Below are 20,631 nucleotides of genomic sequence, written 5' to 3'. Positions count from 1 at the left end.
ACCACATCACACTTATTCCAAAATTGACCACATAGTTGGAAGCAAAGCACTCCTCAGCAAATGTAAAAGAACAGAAATTATAACAAACTGTCTCTCAGACCACAGTGCAATCAAATTAGAACTCGGGATTAAGAAACTCACTCAAAACCGCACAACTACATGGAAACTGAACAACCTGCTCCTGAATGAGTACTGGTTAAATAACGAAATGAAGGCAGAAATAAAGATGTTCTTTGAAACAAATGAGAACAAAGACACAACATACTAGAATCTCTGGGACACATTTAAAGCAGTGTGTAGAGGAAAATTTATAGCACTAAATGCCCACAAGAGAACGCAGGAAAGATCTAAAATGGACACCCTAACATCACAATTAAAAGAACTAGAGAAGCAAGAGCAAACACATTCAAAAGCTAGCAGAAGGCAAGAAACAACTAAGATCAGAGCAGAACTGAAGGAGACAGAGACAGGAAAAAAACCTTCAAAAATTCAGTGAATCCAGGAGCTGGTTTTTTGAATAGATCAACAAAATTGATAGACCACTAGCAAGACTAATAAATTAGAAAAGAGAGAAGAATCAAATAGATGCAATAAAAAATGATAAAGGGGATATCAACACCAATCCCACAGAAATACAAACTACCATCAGAGAATACTATAAACACCTCTATGCAAATAAACTAGAAAATCTAGAAGAAATGGATAAATTCCTGGATACATACACCCTTCCAAGACTAAACCAGGAAGAAGTTGAATCCCTGAATAGACCAATAACAGACTCTGAAATTGAGGCAATAAGTAATAGCCTATCAACCAAAAAAAGTCCAGGACCAGATGGATTTCATAGCCAAATTCTACCAGAGGTACAAACAGGAGCTGGTACCATTCCTTCTGAAACTATTCCAATCAATGGAAAAAGAGGGAATCCTCCCTAACTCATTTTATGAGGCCAGTATCATCCTGATACCAAAGCCTGGCAGAGACACACCAAAAAAGGAGAATTTTAGACCAATATCCCTGATGAACATTGATGCGAAAATCCTCAATAAAATACTGGCAAACCGAATCCAGCAGCACATCAAAAAGCTTATCCACCACGATCAAGTTGGCTTCATCCCTGGGATGTAAGGATGGTTCAACATATGCAAATCAATAAATGTAATCCATCATATAAACAGAAACAAAGACAAAAACCACATGATTATCTCAATAGATGCAGAAAAGGCCTTTGACAAAATTCAACAACACTTCATGCTAAAAACTCTCAATAAACTAGATATTGATGGGACGTCTCTCAAAATAATAAGAGCTATTTATGACAAACTCACAGCCAATATCATACTGAATGGACAAAAACCGGAAGCATTCCCTTTGAAAACTGGCACAAGACAGGGATGCCCTCTCTCACCACTCCTATTCAACATAGTGTTGGAAGTTCTGGCCAGGGCAATCAGGCAAGAGAAAGAAATAAATGGTATTCAATGAGGAAAAGAGGAAGTCAAATTGTCCCTGTTTGCAGATGACATGATTGTATATTTAGAAAACCCCATCATCTCAGCCCAAAATCTCCTTAGGTGGATAAGCAACTTCAGCAAAGTCTCAGGATACAAAATCAATGTGCAAAAATCACAAACGTTCCTATACACCAAAAACAGACAAACAGAGAGCCAAATCATGAGAGAACTCCCATTCACAATTCCTTCAAAGAGAATAAAATACCTAGGAATAGAACTTACAAGGGATGTGAAGGACCTCTTCAAGAACTACAAATCACTGCTCAGTGAAATAAAAGAGGACAGAAACAAATGGAAGAACATTCCATGCTCATGGATAGGAAGAATCAGTATTGTGAAAATGGCCATACTGCCCAAGGTAATTTATAGATTCAATGCCATGCCCATCAAGCTACCAATCACTTTCTTCACAGAATTGGAAAAAACTACTTTACAGTTCATATGGAACCAAAAAAGGGCCCACACATTGCCAAGACAATCCTAAGCCAAAAGAACAAAGCTGGAGGCATCACGCTGCCTGACTTCAAGCTATACTACAAATCTACAGTAACCAAAACAGCATGGTACTGGTACCAAAACAGATATATATACCAATGGAACAGAACAGAGTCCTCAGAAATAATACCACACATCTACAACCATCTGATCTTTGACAAACCTGACAAAAACAAGAAATGGGGAAAAGATTCCCTATTTAATAAATGGTGCTGGGAAAACTGGCCAGCCATATATAGAAAGCTGAAACTGGATCCTTTCCTTACTCCTTATACAAAAATTAATTCAAGATGAATTAAAGACTTAAATGTTAGACCTAAAACCATAGAAACCCTAGAAGAAAACCTAGGCAATAACATTCAGGACGCAGGCATGGGCAAGGACTTCATAACTAAAACACCAAAAGCAATGGCAACAAAAGCCAAAACAGACAAATGGGATCTAATTAAACTAAAGAGCTTCTGCATAGCAAAATAAACTACCATCAGAGTGAACAGGCAACCTACAGAAAGGAAGAAAATATTTGCAATTTACCCATCTGACAGAGGGCTAATATCCAGAATCTACAAAGAACTTAAACAAATCTATAAGAAAAAAGTCAAACAAACCCATCAAAAAGTGGGCAAAGGATGTGAACAGACACTTCTCAAAAGAAGACATTCATGCATCCAACAGACACATGAAAAAATGCTCATCATCACTGGTCATCAGAGAAATGCAAATCAAAACCACAATGAGATCCCATCTCACATCAGTTAGAATGGTGATCATTAAAAAGTCAGGAAACAACAGGTGCTGGAGAGGATGTGGAGAAATAGGAACGCTTTTACACTGTTGGTGGGACTGTAAACTAGTTCAACCATTGTGGAAAACTGTGTGGTGATTCCTCAAGGATCTAGAACTAGAAATACCATTTGACCCAGCAATCCCATTACTGGGTATATACCCAAAGGATTATAAATCATGCTACTGTAAAGACACATGCACACATGTGTTTATTGTGGCACTATTCACAACAGCAAAGACTTGGAATCAACCCAAATATCCATCAATGATAGACTGGATTAAGAAAATGTGGCACATATACACTATGGAATACTATGCAGCCATAACAAAGGATGAGTGCATGCCCTTTGTAGGGACATGGATGAGGCTGGAAACCATCATTCTGAGCAAACTACCGCAAGGACAGAAAACCAAACACCAAATGTTCTCACTCACAGGTGGGAATTGAACAGTGAGAACACTTGGACACAGCGTGGGGAACATCACACACTGGGGCCTGTCATGGGGTTGGGGGTAGGGGAAGGGATGGCATTAAGTGAAATACCTATTGTAAATGACAAGTTAATGGGTGCGGCACACCAACATGGCACATGTATACATATGTAACAAACCTGCAAGGTGTGCACATGGTACCCTAGAACAAAAGTATACTAATAATAAAACAAGCAAACAAACAAAAAACTTTCTACTTAAAAGACATAAACTCACTGTATGAATTAAAAAATGTGACCCAATTATATGCTGTCTACAAGAAATTCACCTCACCTGTAAAGACACATATAGACTGAAAGTAAAGGGATGGAAAACAATAATCCATGCAAACAGAAACCAAAAGTGAGCAGGAGTAGCTACACTCAGATAAAACAGACTTTAAGTCAAAAACAGTAAAAAGAGACAAAGTCATTATATAATGATAAAGGGATCAATTCAGCAAGAGGATATAATAAATCTAAACATATATGTACCCAACACTGGAGCACCCAGAAATATAAAGCATTATTAATAGATCTAAAGGGAGAGACAGACTCCAATAAAACAATAGCTGGGGACTTCAACACCCTACTCTCAGCATTAGACAGATCATCTAGACAGAAAATTAACAAAGAAACATTGTATTTAAATGGCACATTAGACCAAATGGACATAATAGACCTTTGTAAATACATTTCATCCAACAGCTACAGAAAACACATTTTTCTTGTTTAATTAATTAATCTTTTTTTATTATTATACTTTAAGTTCTAGGGTACATGTGCACAATGTGCAGGTTTGTTACATATGTATACATGTGCCATGTTGGTGTACTGCACCCATTAACTCGTCATTTACATTAGGTATATCTCCTAATGCTATCCCTCCCCCATCCCACCTCCCCACAACAGGCCCCGGTGTGTGATGTTCCCCTTCCTGTGTCCAAGTATGATCTCACTGTTCAATTCCCACCTATGAGTGAGAACATGTGGTGTTTGGTTTTCTGTTCTTGCGACAGTTTGCTGAGAATGATGGTTTCCAGCTGCATCCATGTCCCCACAAAGGACACGAACTCATCCTTTTTTATGGCTGCATAGTATTCCATGGTATATATGTGCCACATTTTCTTAATCCAGCCTGTCACTGATGGACATTTTGGTTGATTCCAAGTCTTTGCTATTGTGAACAGTGCTGCAATAAACATACGTGTGCATAGAAAACACATTTTTTTTTACAATATGTGAAACATGAAACATTCTCTAGGGTAGAACATATGTCAGTACAGAATATAGGTCTCAATATTTATTTTTTTTGAGACAGAGTCTTGCTCTGTTGCCAGGATGGAGTGCAGTGTCACCATCTTGGCTCACTGCAACCTCTGTCTCCCGGGTTCAAGCAATTCCCTTGCCTCAGCCTCCCGAGTAGCTGGGACTACAGGTGTGCACCACCATGCCCAGCTAATTTTTTGTATTTTAGTAGAGACGGGGTTTCACCATGTTGGCCAGGATGGTCTCGATCTCTTGCCCTTGTGATCTGCCTGTCGCGGCCTCCCGAAGTGCTGGGATTACAGGTGTGAGCCACCGTGCCCGGCCGCAAGAAATTTTAAAACACTGGAAGCATATCATATATTTTCTAATATTCAATAGAATAAAACTAGAAATCAATAACAAGAGGAACTTTGGAAACTATGCAACTACCTGGAAACTAAGCAACACGCTCCTGAATGACCACTGGTAGAGGGACGAATTAAGAAAAATAAAAAAAAATTCTTGAAATAAATCAAAATGGAAACACAAAATATTAAAACCTATGGGATATAGCAAAAGCAGTGCCAAAAGGGAAGTTTATAGTAATAAATGTCTACATAAAAAAGCTGAAAGACTCTAAATAAACAATCTAGCAACGCACATCTCAAGAACCTCAAAAGCAAGAACAAACCAAATCCAAAATTAGTGGAAGAAATAATAAAGATTAGAGCAGACAGCCAGGTGCAGTGGTGCAGATCAGAGCAGACAGCCAGGTGCAGTGGTGCACACCTGTAGTCCCAGTTACTTGGGAGGCTGAGGTGGGAGGATCACTTGAGCCTAGGAATTTGAGTCCAGCTTAGGCAAGACGCCATCTCTAATAAAATAAAAAGTCAGAACAGAACTAAACCACTACCTAGACTAATATAGAGAAGAAGAAAGGAGACCCAAATAAACAAAATCAGAAGTGAGAAAGGAGACACTACAACTGATACCACACTTACAAAGAATCATCAGAGACTATTATGGACAACTTACACCAACAAACTGAAAAATCTGAGGAAGTGGATAAATTCCTGGATATGTACTACCTACCAAGATTCAATAAGTGAGAAATAGAAAACATGAACTGACCAATAATGAGTAACGAGATTGAATCAGTAACAAAGAGTCTTCAAACAAAGAAAAGTCCAGGACCAACGGCTTGGCTGACAAATTCTACCAAACTTTTAAGGAACACCAATTCTCAAACTATTCTAAAAACATTGAAGAGGAGGGAATGATCTCTAACTCATTCTACAAGGATAGCATCACTCTGGTACCAAAACCAGATAAAGACACAACAAAAAAAGAAAAAGTACAGACCAATCCCTGATAAACACAGACACAAAATCCTCATCAAAATTCTAGCAAACTGAATTCAACAGCACATTATAAAGACAATACACCACAATCAAGTGGGATTTATACCAGGGAATGCAAGGATGGCTTCACATATACAAATCAATAAATGTGATACACCATATCAACAGAATGAAGGATAAAAACTATATGATCATCTCAATAGATGTAGAAAATTTTTGATAAAATTCAGCATCCCCTCATAAAATCTTTCAACAAACTAGGCACTAAAGGAACATACCTCAACATAATAAACACCACATATGACAGACCCACAGCTAACATCATATAGACAGGGGAAGTCTAAAAACCTTTCCTCAAAGAACTTGAACGAGACAAGGATGCCTACTTTCACCACTCCTATTCAATATGGTACTGGAAGTCCTAGCCAGAACAACCAGCCAAGAGAAAGAAATGAAAGGTGATCAGATTAAAAAAAAAAAGTCAAATTGTCCCTCTTTGCAGATGACATGATCTTACATGTAGAAAAATCTGAAGACTCCACCAGAAAACTCTTGGATCTGATAAATAAATAAATTCAGTAAGTTGCAGGATACAAAATCAAAATTAAAAAATTAGCATCATTTCTATACACTAATAATAAACTAGCTGAGAAAGAAGCCCAAAAGACAATCACATTTACAATAGCTACAAAAGGAGAAAAAAAAACCCTAGGAATAAATCTAACATAACAGGTGGAAAGATCTCTATAAGATAAAACTACAAAACACTGATGAAAGAAATGGAAGAGAACACAAACATCCTTAGAGAGAGACCTTAATTCCTGTAGGATATGGGAGATGACTAATGCCCACCTCGTGCTCCCTGGTCAGGCTGCAAATGGAAATAAAGCATTCCTCTTAGTAAGCAACCATATTTAACTAGAAAACAGTCATTAACATAGTCAGAAACCTTTTTGTTGATAGTCCTTTATCCCCTACTTACCTCTTAGGTAGGTTTACTTGTCTCTCTTAAGAAAAATTAATAGAACACAAGGAAATCTCAATAGAGAGGAAACAGGAAATTTTTATATCCTTATGTGACTAGATGAGAGGCACTGGGGCAGTTTCACTTTCCTTTCTTCTTGCCAGCTATGTTTTGAAAAAAGATAGCAAGAAGGCTGATGGAGCCCGTGTTCTGTGCTAATTATGATCATTCAAATGATTAACCATCACCTTTACAGTCTTCTTGGTGCTTAAATAATAACTAACCATTAACTTTACCCTTTTTCATTAGAATAATCAACTTTTATATGAACAGGAAAATAGTTTAATTCAAAACTGTCAATCATAAATGTCACAATTTTAGTTACTGAATCTTTCCAAGGCTTCGTGGTGTGTAATATACCCTTATTTTTTTCTTGACACGGAGTCTCGCTCTGTCACTCAGGCTGGAGTGCAATGGCACAATCTTGGCTCACTGCAACTGCCACCTCCCAGGTTCAAGCGATTCCCCTGCCTCAGCCTCCTAAGTAGCTGGGACTACAGGTATGTGCCACCACCCCTGGCTAATTTTTGTATTTTTAGTAGAGACAGGGTTTCACCGTGTTGGCCAGGCTGGTCTTGAACTCCTGACCTCAGGTGATCCACCTGCCTCGGCCTCCCAAAGTGCTGGGATTACAGGAGTGAGCCACCATGCCTGGCTGTGTGTAATATACTTTTAAACCAAGGAAAGAACTACATAAGTTTTCAAAATGTGATAAAAACATACTAACATGCAAATAAATAACACTGCTACTAAATTCATTTTACAACAGGACATGAGCTTATACATGTAAGAATTAAATCCAAGTCCTTAGAGGAGCAGTGTCATACTTCATGAGTTTACAATCATGAATTGTCCATTTTTGGTCATGGGTTCTACATACTTCATGGGTTCTACATACTACAACTTATATTTAATGCATTAAGAATACGTGAATACTGAACCATCTATTAGGCAGCCTACTGGGAAAGAAAAGCTGAATGTGGTCAATAAAAGTGATTATTCTGAAGGAGAGTAGACAGAAATGTGTACCAAGCTACATTTGGACCATTTACATTGAAATCACTATCATTAGCCAACTTAAAGATTGAGAATAAAAGCATGAAGAAGGAAAAATAGAGCAAAATTAGTAATAAGCTCTTTATAATAAACCATTAATTTACACAATGGGAGAAAGCAAAACAACAAATACTTACACATATACACTTTTGTATTTCCCATCTTTTCCAGTACTTGAGATCAGAACTTCATAACCATAGAGCTCTGGTACAGTACTTTCATCTGTTTCACCATTAATGAGGCTGGAAGGTGGTGACCAGGTAAGTACTACTGTCCTTGCCTGGATGTCAGAGGCCTGTAAAAATACAACATTTAAAAGTTCTTTAAAACAACTGTAATGTATACAATGAGCAGTGAAATATCTAATGAGGTTTCAAGATTAAATAAAATGTATCTGTTTATACAGATAAAACGGCTCAAAATATAAACCTGCTCATTGTAAATAATTTGTTGTGGGTTCCACAACAAATGAGGTGGGTTCCACAAAAATTTAAAACCCAGGCCATTCAAAACTATCAGCACAGACGCCACATATAGTCAAAAGAAAAAAAACGGGATTAAAAAGACCATTGTAACATATTTAAAAAGGTTCATTTAGAAAGTGTTTTTACAACAGGAAGATGACAAAAACTCAAGAGAAAAAGGAGCAAAGGACATCGACATCCAAAGATACATAAATACAAACGGAAAACATATAAAATGATGTATGTGTGAAACTGCATTCATAAATACACGTAAATTAAAACAAAATCCCAGTTTTCATCTACTGGATAGGGGAAGATTAAAAAGCTAATACTATCTAGTGTTAAAAATGTGGAGAAATGGCACTCTCTAAGCGTGGTATCAGTATATATAAGTTCAATCTTTGTGTACAGCAACTAGTGAATCATCACAAAATTTAAGATGTGTTTGCTTTTTGATTCAGAAATTCTACATCCAGGAATTTTTTTTCAGGGTAATATCCTATAAACTTAACATACGTATACAAATATACACTTAAGAATGTTCATTGCAGCATTATTAATGGCAAAAAGCTAGAACTAACTATAGGGCACTGACTACCTAAATGATGGTACATAATACAGCCCATGAACACATTATTCTGCAAGTGTTCAAAAAAGAATACGAGGTGGACATACACGTGCTAACATCTGAAAATTTCCTCAATATACAGGTGCTACATAATAAAAAAGTGAAGCTGGAAAGCAGTACATATACTGTGACTGCAGTTAACTTTTATAAAACTGCACAAAAATGTCTGAAAATGTACTGTACATCAATTGTTATCTTTGGGGATTTAGTGTATGTGTGGTGAGATGCAGAGAAAGTTGTGACAGAAAAAAACAGGTGGTTTCAATTATGTTTTATATATTTTTATACTACTGAAATAATTTTATGAGTACAAGTTACTTTTACAAGACAAGCCTAATAAAGCGAAAAAAATCTAGAGATCGGGTAAGGTTTACAGATTGGTAAGAAAGGTACCAGATTATATGTAGGCATTTATATAAAAGCTTGCTTTAAAATTATACACGTTTAATGACTACCTTAGCATTTCTAAAACCAAACTAATAATCACTAGGATGACAATTACTCCTATCTTGAATTAAAGTAAAATAAGTAATCTCCATAAAATTGTAATATTCTGTCCTTTTCAATGTTCTCAAAGTCTGAATAAATAAAAAAAACTATTACCATATTTATTTTGCTTCTGTTAAATCATAGGAAATGTAATACTGTATTCACTATAATACTGTCTTAAAGTCTTGGTACTGTGTTTCATTTACAATGAACTTAAACATGATTCCTTGTATGATCCAGTATACAGCTGGCTATTAACCTGAAACTGAGCAGGTTTTTTTCTTTTTTAAAACAAACTGTTACTATACATGTATGGATACCCATAAGTGTCTCTTGATTTTATGGGATGATCACAGTTGTGTTAAACTTTGAGAACGTGAATAGGACTATGAAAGTGGGTCAGTCAAAAGCATTAACTGGCATCTACTTTAGTAGTAGTAGTAGTAGTAGTAGTAGTCGTCAAAAGCATTAACTGGCATCTACTTTAGTAGTAGTAGTAGTAGTAGTAGGAGTAGTAGTCAAAAGCATTAACTGGCATTTACTTTAGTAGCAGTAGTAGTAGTAGGAGTAGTAGGAATAGTAGTCAAAAGCATTAACTGGCATCTACTTTAGTAGTTTTAGTAGTAGTAGTAGTAGTAGCAGCAGCAGCAGCAGCAGTAGTAGTAAAGATGGGGTCTTTCTATGTTGCCCAGGATGGTCTCGAGCTCCTGGCCTCAAGCTACCCTCCCGCCTCAGCCTCCCAAAGTGTTGGAATTACAGATGTTGAGTCACTATGCCCAGCTTGGCACCTACTTTATGAAGCTTACTTTATCAGGATCTGTGGTGAATACAGACAGCCGAGAAAATATTAAATATGGAAGCACAAGATGTGTCACTAATTTGCCTGGTGGTACACTGAACTCCCACCCTCTTAGGGTTCTAGGCCTCATCAACAAAATGAGTGGCTGAGCGAGATGAACTGTATACCAGAGTTACACAAATAAAGTATTTTTAAAAGCCCTTTATTTGGAAATAAATTTAGGTTTAAAGAAAAGTTGGGAAGACAGTACGGAATCCCTGTCTATCCTTTACCCAGCTTCCCCTAATATTAACATCCTATATAACCATGCACTTTTGTCAAAACTAAGAAATTAATATTGGTAAATACTATTAACTAAGCTTTCAACGTAAACTACACTTTTAACTAAACAGAATTCCAAAATACTAGGTTGAATTTAGCAAACATAGTTTTAAAAATAAATTTAAAAAATTTTAAAATACGAATATCAACTTAAAAAATATATATATTTATATATATATATATATATTTTATTGAGACAAGGTCTTACTATTGTTGCCTGGGCTGGTTGCAAACTCCTAGGCTCAAACGATCCTCCTGCCGTGGCCTCCTAAAGTATTGGGATTACAGGCGTGAGCCACTGCACTGGGCCAATTTCAACTTTTTCAATTTGCTTTTCCAGAAAATCTTTTAGTACTAACTCATTCTATTAAAAAGATATCTTATGGCCAGGTGCAGGGGCTCATGCCTGTAATCCCAGCACTATGGGAGGCCAAGGTGGGCAGATCACCTGAGGTTAAGAGTTCAAGACCAGCCTGGCCAACATGGTGGAACCCTATCTTTACTAAAACTACAAAAATTATCTGGGCATGGTGGTGCATGCCTGTAATCCCAGCTACTCAGGAGACTGAAACCCAAGAATCACTTGAACCTGGGAGGCAGAGGTTGCAGCAAGCTGAAATCATGCCACTGCACTCCAGCACTCCAGCCCTCCAGTCTGGGTGAAAGAGCAAGACTCTGTCTCAAAAAAAAAAAAAAAAAAAGGGGTATCTTATTACTTGCACATAAATGTTAAAGTCACAGAAAGAGTGATTTCATTGGGAGAAGATGTGGAAAACTTCGTAAGTGAATTCTGAATTTAATTTTAAAGGACTTGGATGAGATAAAATTTGGTAGAAAGAGGTGGGTGATCAATACAGGAATGAGTATTTATATTTCCAAGCTTATAACTGCAATCTGGTAGTACAAGGCATGTTCTTATGTATTTTTAAAATCTTCTAAAAATGCTGTTTTCTGTTGCTGGTTTCAGGTGAATTATAAAGAGTCGCATAGAAGAAAAAGAAGTGGACACCCACATAGATACCACAAAATTCCTGTGTGAAGACTGAGGTAGTAATTGTGTGTGTATGTGGAGTGGTAGGGGACAGTGGGGAGAGTGGATCCTATAAACTTACAGTGAAATAATAAAGCTTGGAGTATTAATCTGGCATGGGGAGAATGAAAGGTAAAGAAATGTAAGATGATACTGTAACCCAGGAAAACCTGGATATAAGTGTTTACCAATGGAAACAACGAAAGGAAACAGAAACAAAAGAGATCTAACCCAATTTCTTCTTCATTTTAGAGGAATGAAGAACGTGTTAAATTGGATAGACAAGCAAATTGAGAATTTGGTTTTCTAAAGTTGCTAGTGAAACATTCAAACTTGGGTATTCTTTAGTGTGTCTCAGGAGATACAGTTCTACAGGAACAGATGAATAATTAGGATTGAAAATATAGATTTGGAAGTAATTTGAACTCTATTTGTATGTTAATGTTAGAAGTAAAATTTGCTTTTATATCCATATCACTTGATTCTTACAACTACCACCTAAAGTAGGCAAAATAGGCTTACCTATCTTCATTTTATGAAAGGAGCATATTCAGAAAGGTTAAGTAACTTGTCTGAGGTCACAGAACCATTGACTAGGACCCGAATAATTCAGTTATTTTCCTACTACTCAATGATCCCACCCTGAATCTACTTCTAGGTGGTGGCTGAAAACAGATACGATTGTGTAAAAATGTCTAAGAACTGATAAAGATGGTAATAGGAAAAAGTGAAAATAGCTCTTTTAGAAAGTGGCTAGATTATGCACAATATATTTTTTGAGGCAGATTGTGATCCTTGTAAGGTAGTCATCAAAACTACCCTTGAGAAAAACTGCACATTGGGTTAAATTAAGTATATATATAGGAAACTAAACTGTTAAAAAAGTTCAAAGCCATATATATTGTATGAATTTTGACAAAGACTATAGAAGAAAGAAATGAGAGTATCTAATTTCTGGATTTCCAGAAATATTAAAGTAGAATAAACATCAATGTTTGATCCTTGTCTAGATAAGGGCATCAGGAGGTGAGAGAATAATTCTGAAGATAACTCAAAGGCTGAGCCTAAGGAAACTTGGAGTTAGTAAGTACTTCTAGTAACCACAGAAAGGTAAAGGGAAGGGGTAATGATTCTGAAAGCAAAAAGGTAATGAGTAAAAGGCATGACACATTTAATTTTAAGCATACTGAAATAAATGGAAATGAAATCCACTGAAATAAATGTCAGTAGATTTTCACAAAAATGCGACTGAGAACAATTTCAAAGAAGAACAAATGAAAAGACAATACTTTCAATATAGTTAATTATTTCATGCATGTGAGGGTACACGATACCATTATTCTCCATTTTCTGAAAGAAGAAACATTCACAAAGGTCAAGTGACTTGTCATGGGTCATTCAACTCCTAAGTACACAGCTGAGACTGTGAGACTACTGCATGTACCACATTCTCCCCTACACACTGCACTCTGGTCACTTGAGTGAGCTTTTCTCTTTCCTTTTTTGTTCCTCAACTGTGCCATGTTCAGTGCTTTTCAAATGCTGCTCAGTTTGCAATACTGTTCCCATACTTTCCACCCTTGTCCTCAATGCCCAACCACTACTTTTCCTTCAAATATCTGTACAATAATCCTTCCTTAGGGAAACTTCCCTGATTCCCTATCCAGGTTTAGTCCTCCTATTATATGCTCTGATTGCTCTCTATCTTTTTGTTCTGGCACTTCACAGTTACAATTTACCATTCATTGTGTGATGCTTAGTTTTCTAAACTAAGTCTTGTGGCAGAGCCCGTGTCTATCCTTTGCTTTCCATTCTATCTCCAGCTTTAGCACAGCATCTGTCACTTTGTAAGTGGTCAAATATTTATGGAATGAAAAAGTGAATGAACACATTTAATTTAGTGCTCTAAATGAACTAGAGCATGCAAAAACAACAAAACACACAAAAACAAGCAAAAACCCTGATCTGTGCTTTGTAGCTCACAAATAATTTAATCAAAGAGGAATCGGCATTCAAACTATAAACATAAAGTAAAAGCAAACAAAACCATCAGCATTACTTTAAGTTTTATGATACAGGGCTTACTATCTTATTAAATTACATGTTCTTCCTGATGTTGAGTAAGAAAGTCTTTGAATTGGCTTTAAGATTGACTTTTTGTGTATGTAAATTATACATTTATTTATTTATTTATTTATTTATTTATTTATTTATTTTTGAGACAGGTTCTTGCTCTGTCACCCTGGCTGGAGCGAAAAGGCACAATCTTAGTTCCCTGCAGCATTGAACTCCTAGGCTCAAGGGATCCTCCCACCTCAGCATCCCAAGTAGCTGGGACTACAGGTGTGTGCCCCCATGTTTGTAGTATCTGTATTTGTTTTTTGTAGAGACAAGGTCTCAATATATTGTGCAGGCTGGTCTCAAACTCCTGGCCTCAAATGATCCTCCTGTCTTGGTTTTCCAAAGGACTGGGAAAGTGTGAGCCATTGAACCTGGCCTGAAAATTATACTTTTAATATATACTACAACAAGTAAATGCTACTAGCATTAGCTATTAAATCACTCAAACATCAATCTTATTAAGGCTACTAAATTCCTTTTCTAGGAAACCTAGTGATATACACTTGGACATAGAGAGCTCTTGGAAGGATACTGCCTAAATTTCAGTCGTAGCTCTACTACTACTAATTGAAACTCACTGTTGCTTCAGTTTCCTCATTTGTAAAATAGGAAAAATAGTACATATATGGTTGTCACAGGTATTAAATAATGCATATGTGCATTCCAGGCACTCTAAACAGAGACTGATGCTAATCAATTTGTGTTAGCCATTACTATGAAATAATTCTGTGTAAATTTACATTTATTGATACATATATGCTCTATTCTCAAGAGAAAACAGATTAGAATAAAGAAAGCTAGAGCAACCAAATCTATTATTTGGGAGTTGCCAGAAAAAGTAGGACCATAGTAGTCTATTAGATGAGGAACTGGCTTACTCAAACATCCTGAAACATGGCAAGATAAGCTTTAAAAGCCTTTGTGGAGACGGTACTAAGAATAATAACTTTTCCAATTTGTTTTCTTAGAAAAACAAAGTATTTTTGGGGTAACTTAGCATAAAACATTTTACCATGGATGTTTCTGAGAGTTGGGAGAAAGTAGTTTGTTTTATGAACCAAAAAATATTCTTATCAATCTTAAATTGCCTTATTCTGGCTGAAAAAGTCCTATGGCCTACTTCTTCCACCATCTTTCCCCCTTTAAACTATACTCCAGTGATAATGGTTCTTTCCATCTGTCCAACTCCCCATGCTTACTTACACCCATTCTCCCTCTCCCATTCCTTCCACTTTTGCACTTTTTCTCACTTGTCAGAGAACGCTTCCCTGATTGCTCTATTTAACCTAACAACCTCTCCTAGTAATCTCATTATATTATTCCTATTTCTATAATAGCAATCTTTACTATCACACAGAATTCTGTTTGTGCATTTGTTTTTTATTTATTGGCATATAGTAAGGGATCAATAAATATCTGATGAATGAATGAAAAACTATGTAGCTCTTCAAAGAATCAGGTAATGACACAGAAAGACAGCTGAGGCATACCATATTGAGTGAAAACAGCTTGTCACAGAATACAGTATTATCCTATTTTCATAAAAAGTTAAAAGAAAAAAACTACATTTTGATGGATGAACACCTTATATTAATATACTAAATATAAACATCAATAAAATACATAAGATACTTACCACTGGTTTGACAATGTTGGAAAGAAGTGCTTCAAATGCTTTAGTTTCTTCATTTTTTTCTTAAAAAAAAAAACATTTGAATATTTAAAAAAAGAATTTAGATACAATCCCTTCTTCTCCCTAAATATATATTCTGAAACTAGGTTGGTATTTGAGACTTTTCTAGTTCTTATTCCTTTGTTCATACTCAGCAGTTTGTGGCCCTTCAGCATTCATCTACTTCAGTTTTTATTTCTATCTTAACTGTGACTACTAATTATAACACCACTATATATAAATATATCTATATATATTTAGACATGGCTATATCTATCTGAACCAAATTTTTCTTATAGAAAGTATATTTTTATTCATGGTTGTAAGAATATTCTCTCTGAAAAGTTCTCATTTGTCAATCTCATACCTCTTAATAAAGTTAACTATTTTTTTCACGACGTGCCTTAGCTATGGTTTCCCAAATTGGAAATGTAATTGGCTTGACTGTAACTTATAGCCACCACTGATAGGCAAAAAACTTTAACTTAATTCTTCCGAAACGTCAGTGCTGAAAACAATGATCAGGAGTTTCAAATAAACGGGAGAACACTTATGTAAATGTTGTTAATATACAGGTCGTGAACAGTTAAGGCAGTTTTTGAAATTTGTTGGTGAGGAATAGAAATTTTAAGGAAAAGGAAGGTAGGAAGAGTCAACATGGCTTATATTTTCATATTTCCCTCAAAGTTGGAAGCACTTTAGTTTCTAGTCGATATTAATTACCTACACTATTTGGTAATAAAAATCAATTTAGATAAGCATATTCAACGACTGATAGAGTTGTGGTTATTGGTGCTTGTGAAATGACATGTTGGTATGGTTCATAGTCATTTCTGATGAAACCTTTAGAACCTGACATGGTCTACCATGCATATCTATGTATTTCTACATAAGCATATCTACGTCAAACAGGTAATAGTCAGTATTAAGGAAACCTAAAAGATCATAAATATAGAAACTACATTAGTCAAAGTAAGCAGTAGTTAGAAGTTTAACATTACAATAAAAAGTACTTGGTACTAACTCTACAACTGTAGGCATGTGAAAGACAGGCTGTTAACCCAGCTATATTTTACCTTACTGAGATTGATTCAAGTAGATACAAATAGTAGTGCTCAAAGTTCATATAGTAGGCTCATGCCTGTAATCTCAGCACACTGGAAGGTCAAGGTGGGTGGACTGCTTGAGCCTAGGAATTGGAGACCGGCCTGGCCAAGATGGTGAAACCTTGTCTCTACTAAAAATACAAAAATTAGTTGGGCTTGGTGGCACACACCCATAGTCCCAGCTACTCAGGAGGCTGAGGCACAGGAACTGCTTCAACACAGGAGGCGGAGGTTGCAGTGAGCTGATATTGTGCCACTGCATTCCAGCCTGGGTGACAGAGCGAGACTTGGTCTCAAAAACAAAAACCAATAAAACAAACAAACAAAAACCAATAAAACAAAGTTCACAGAGTAGAAGTCAGAGGTTAGGGGAAGGATCCAAGAGTAACAAGGAGAGTTTAGGAGAAGAGAACTTTTGAAGAAAGAAGTGGAAAATACTCTAGCCTAATTATAGAGTACACAGAGAGATTGGTAAATGATATAACTATTTGCTATCAAGGTTTTACTCAAAAAGAAGGTGGGAGAAATAAAAAGTTTTGATAGGTTAGGGACGGTGGCTCAGGCCTGTAATTGCAGCACTTTGAGAGGCCAAGATGGGAGGATCGCTTGAGCCCAGAAGTTTAAGACCAGCATGGGCAAAGCAGCGAGACCCTGTCTCTACTAAAAGTTAAAAAATTAGCTGGGTGTGGTGGTGCATGCCTGTAGTTTCCAGCTACAGTGATCTATGATTGTGCCACTCCAGCCTGGGTGACAAAGCAAGACCCTGTCTCAAAAAAAAAAAACCAAAAAACCAGTTTTGATTAAAAACCAGTAGCATAGTCTTATCAAAGGCCCAGAATCAGAAGAAAGGAATCTGGATTAATGTTATCTGAGTTTTCCTATGAAATAGAAATTTCAGTCAGTACAATTTATGATATAGATGAAATTACTAATTGAGGTTTTCTAAACTGTCAAAAGCTGCAGCCTGTAATAGTCCATCTGCACCATGACAAAATGACTGAAAGGTTAGAATATACTTTTAGTAGGTTAAATCACGACGAGTAGCATCAATGAGAACATTTCAGTATTTCAAACAGTTACCTTCAATTTCTGTATCAACTTGCACAACACCTTTCCCCTTCCCAGACTTGATTTTTGCTGATCCTGTGTTTATACCACCAGCATTTTGTCCTTTTATAAGTCCATTATGTTCATTAATGGGAGAAGGGCATTTCTGGGGTGATGATGGTGGACTGCTCATTTTATCTTTCTGTGTTCCTTGGCGATCCTTCAATTTTTTCTGCAAACGTTCATATGTTTTACTAGATCGTTCATCTCTAAAGTTGGACCTTCCATGTGTAGAGTGAGCATCTAGGAGGAAATAAAAACCAAAAGTTAAGAAGATCACTTTCTCCAAATAAGTTTATGCCATGAAAAAAGGACAGAAAATAAATCTATCATATAAAACTTTTATAAAATATTTAAAAGAATTTTGCATAACAAAGCAACCTTTGTGTCTCCATAAACTATTAGAACCAAGCTTTGTGATTTATTCTAATTTTATATCTATATATCTATATATCTTATCTCTCTATATATAACTCTTATGTATTATATATATCTATATATATCTCAAGTAAATTTACAGAGAGATTTCTTTCCTTCTTCTGTTCTCAACTAATTATTAATCTCCACAGAAACAGCTTGGTGGTATCTTATGATTACTGCAGGTGAGGAATGAGACTTGAACTGAGCAGTCCACAGTTTTTTCTCTTTTACTCTTTAGTAACTATTACTTTTCACATCTTTTTGAACCTTAAACACATAAAATAGATAAAAAGAAAACCACTGCCTGCCTAAATTCCCTTATGACTCAAAAAAGCAAATCATCACTGAAAAAAAAGTTAGCAAAAAGAAATGATTTAGACTGTTTAACAATAACAACCTACATACAATGTATCTTCATAGTAACATAATTAAGTCAATATGCTCAATAAATATTATTTCAATTGTCCCCAGAGTTTTTTAAATTTAAAATTTGTCATGAGAAAAATATTTTTTAAAAGCCTCAGTAAAAAGTTTTAATTTAGCAGTGCCTTAAGAAAATTATTACAGTATTTTTGAAATGAGTATTATAAGGATATGTACAATAACATTAGAATGAATGTGGACCTCTACCTCATACCATATACAAAAATGAATTCAAATGAATCAATGACCAAAATGTAAGAGATTAAATTATAGAACTCTCAGAAGAAAATACGGTTGCATGACCTTGGATTAGGCAATAGTTTCTTAGATGAGACACCAAAAACATAAGCAATCAAAGAAAAAATTAGATTTCATCAGAATTAAGTTTTTCTGCACCAAAGGATACCACAAGTGAAAAGACAATGTGGGAGGAAATTATATATCTGATAAGGAACTTGTATCCAGAATATGTACACTCTTACCATTCAACAATAAAAAGACAAATATCCCAATTTAAAAAATGGGTGAAGAATTCAAATAGACACTTCTCCAAAGAAAATATATGAATGGGGCTGGGTGCAGTGGCTCCCGCCTGTAATCCCAGCACTTCGGGAGAGTGAGGCAGGTGGATCACGAGGTCAGGAGTTCAAGACCAGCCTGGCCAAGATGGTGAAACCCCATCTCTACTAAAAATACAAAAAATTAGCCAGGCGTGGTGGCGCGCGCCTGTAATCCCAGCTACTTGCGAGGCTGAGGCAGAAGAATCACTTGGACCTGGGACACAGAGGTTGCAGTGAGCCAAGATCATGCCACTGCACTCCAGCTTGGGTAACAAGAGTGAAACTCTATCTCAGAAAAAAAAAAAAAAAAAAAAAAAGGAAAAGAAAATATACGAATGGCCAATAAGCACATGAAAAGATGATCAACGTTAATAGCATTAGGGAAAAGCAAATCAAAACCATAATGAGAGAGAAATTTATTCAGGATGCCTATAATCAAAAGACAGACAACAACAAGTTTTGGCAAAGAAACTGGAACCCTCATACATTGCTGGTAGGAATGTAAAATGGTGTAGTCAATGTGGAAAATTAATATAGAATTAACACATGACCCAGCAATTCCACTCTGAGGCACATACCCGCAAGAAATGAAAATACGTCAACACAAAAACTTGTACACAAATGGTCACAGCAGTATTATTCATAGACAAAAAGTGAAAACAACCCAAAGGTCCATCCGCTAATGAGTGATAAAATGTTGTATATCTACAGAATGCAATATTATTGCAGCCATAAAAAGGAATGAAGTACTATTATATGTGAGAACATGAACTTTGAAAACATGACATTAAGTGAAAAAAACCTAGACACAAAAGTCTACATACTGTATGAACATTTTAATGAAATACTTATATGTATATTTATATGCAGTCTAGAATAGGCAAACTCATTCAGACAGAAAGTAGATTATGGGATATGAAGGAAGAGAGAGTTGGGACTGACGGTTAATATGTACAGTTTCTTTTTTGGGATGCTAGAAATGTTCTGGAATTAGACAGTGGTAGTTAATATAGTACATACTGAATATACAAAACATTGAATTGCATATGTTGCACAATACAGTAAATATATTAAAAACCACTGAAGTGTAAAATGATGAACTGTTAAATTGTCTCAACAAAAAGTTAAGAAAAATAGCAACTGCAATCAATTAGATCAATTAGTACATACTTTAAAATGCTTTATTTTATCTATTATTCAAAATAATAAAGCCACCATGGAGGAGAAAAAAGAATGTATTACAGTAGAAAGAGAAAGAACTTAATCATTGGATAGATCGGAGAGGGTTAAAATCCTGAGCAATTAACTAGCAGTGTGGCCTTGCAGAAATTACTTAACATTTCTGAGCCTTGGTTTCCTCATTTGAATTTTGCAGAATTTTACTGAAGATTAAGTGAGATAATACACGCATGAGCATAGTGCCTAGCAAGGTTCAGGCTCACTAAGGGTACTGCTAACAGTGAAATGTTGGATCAGATTCCACTTTGAGAATCCATATGAATTGTGCATGGAAAGGGCATCATGGAGGTATAGCTAT

At 35.9% G+C, this 20,631-nt stretch overlaps 1 protein-coding gene across 5 annotated transcripts in view; it reads right to left on the bottom strand.

Annotated features, from left to right (window-relative positions):
* Positions 1 to 20,631, bottom strand: part of FNDC3A (fibronectin type III domain containing 3A) — a 226,865-nt gene that overhangs the window by 56,496 nt on the left and 149,738 nt on the right. For all 5 annotated transcript variants that reach the window (XM_045377429.3, XM_065533245.2, XM_074022025.1 and 2 more), the window contains 3 exons: positions 17,665 to 17,934; positions 15,443 to 15,501; positions 8,092 to 8,249 (listed from right to left, as the gene is read on the bottom strand). In XM_045377429.3, the coding sequence (XP_045233364.2) occupies positions 8,092 to 8,249; positions 15,443 to 15,501; positions 17,665 to 17,934 (487 nt within the window). The remainder of the gene's footprint in view (positions 1 to 8,091; positions 8,250 to 15,442; positions 15,502 to 17,664; positions 17,935 to 20,631) is intronic.

This window comes from Macaca fascicularis, chromosome 17 (genome assembly GCF_037993035.2).
Source record: "Macaca fascicularis isolate 582-1 chromosome 17, T2T-MFA8v1.1".
Lineage (NCBI taxonomy): Eukaryota > Metazoa > Chordata > Mammalia > Primates > Cercopithecidae > Macaca > Macaca fascicularis.
The sequence above is the reverse complement of the archived record's forward strand: the minus strand, read 5'-3'. Positions and strand labels throughout refer to the sequence as shown.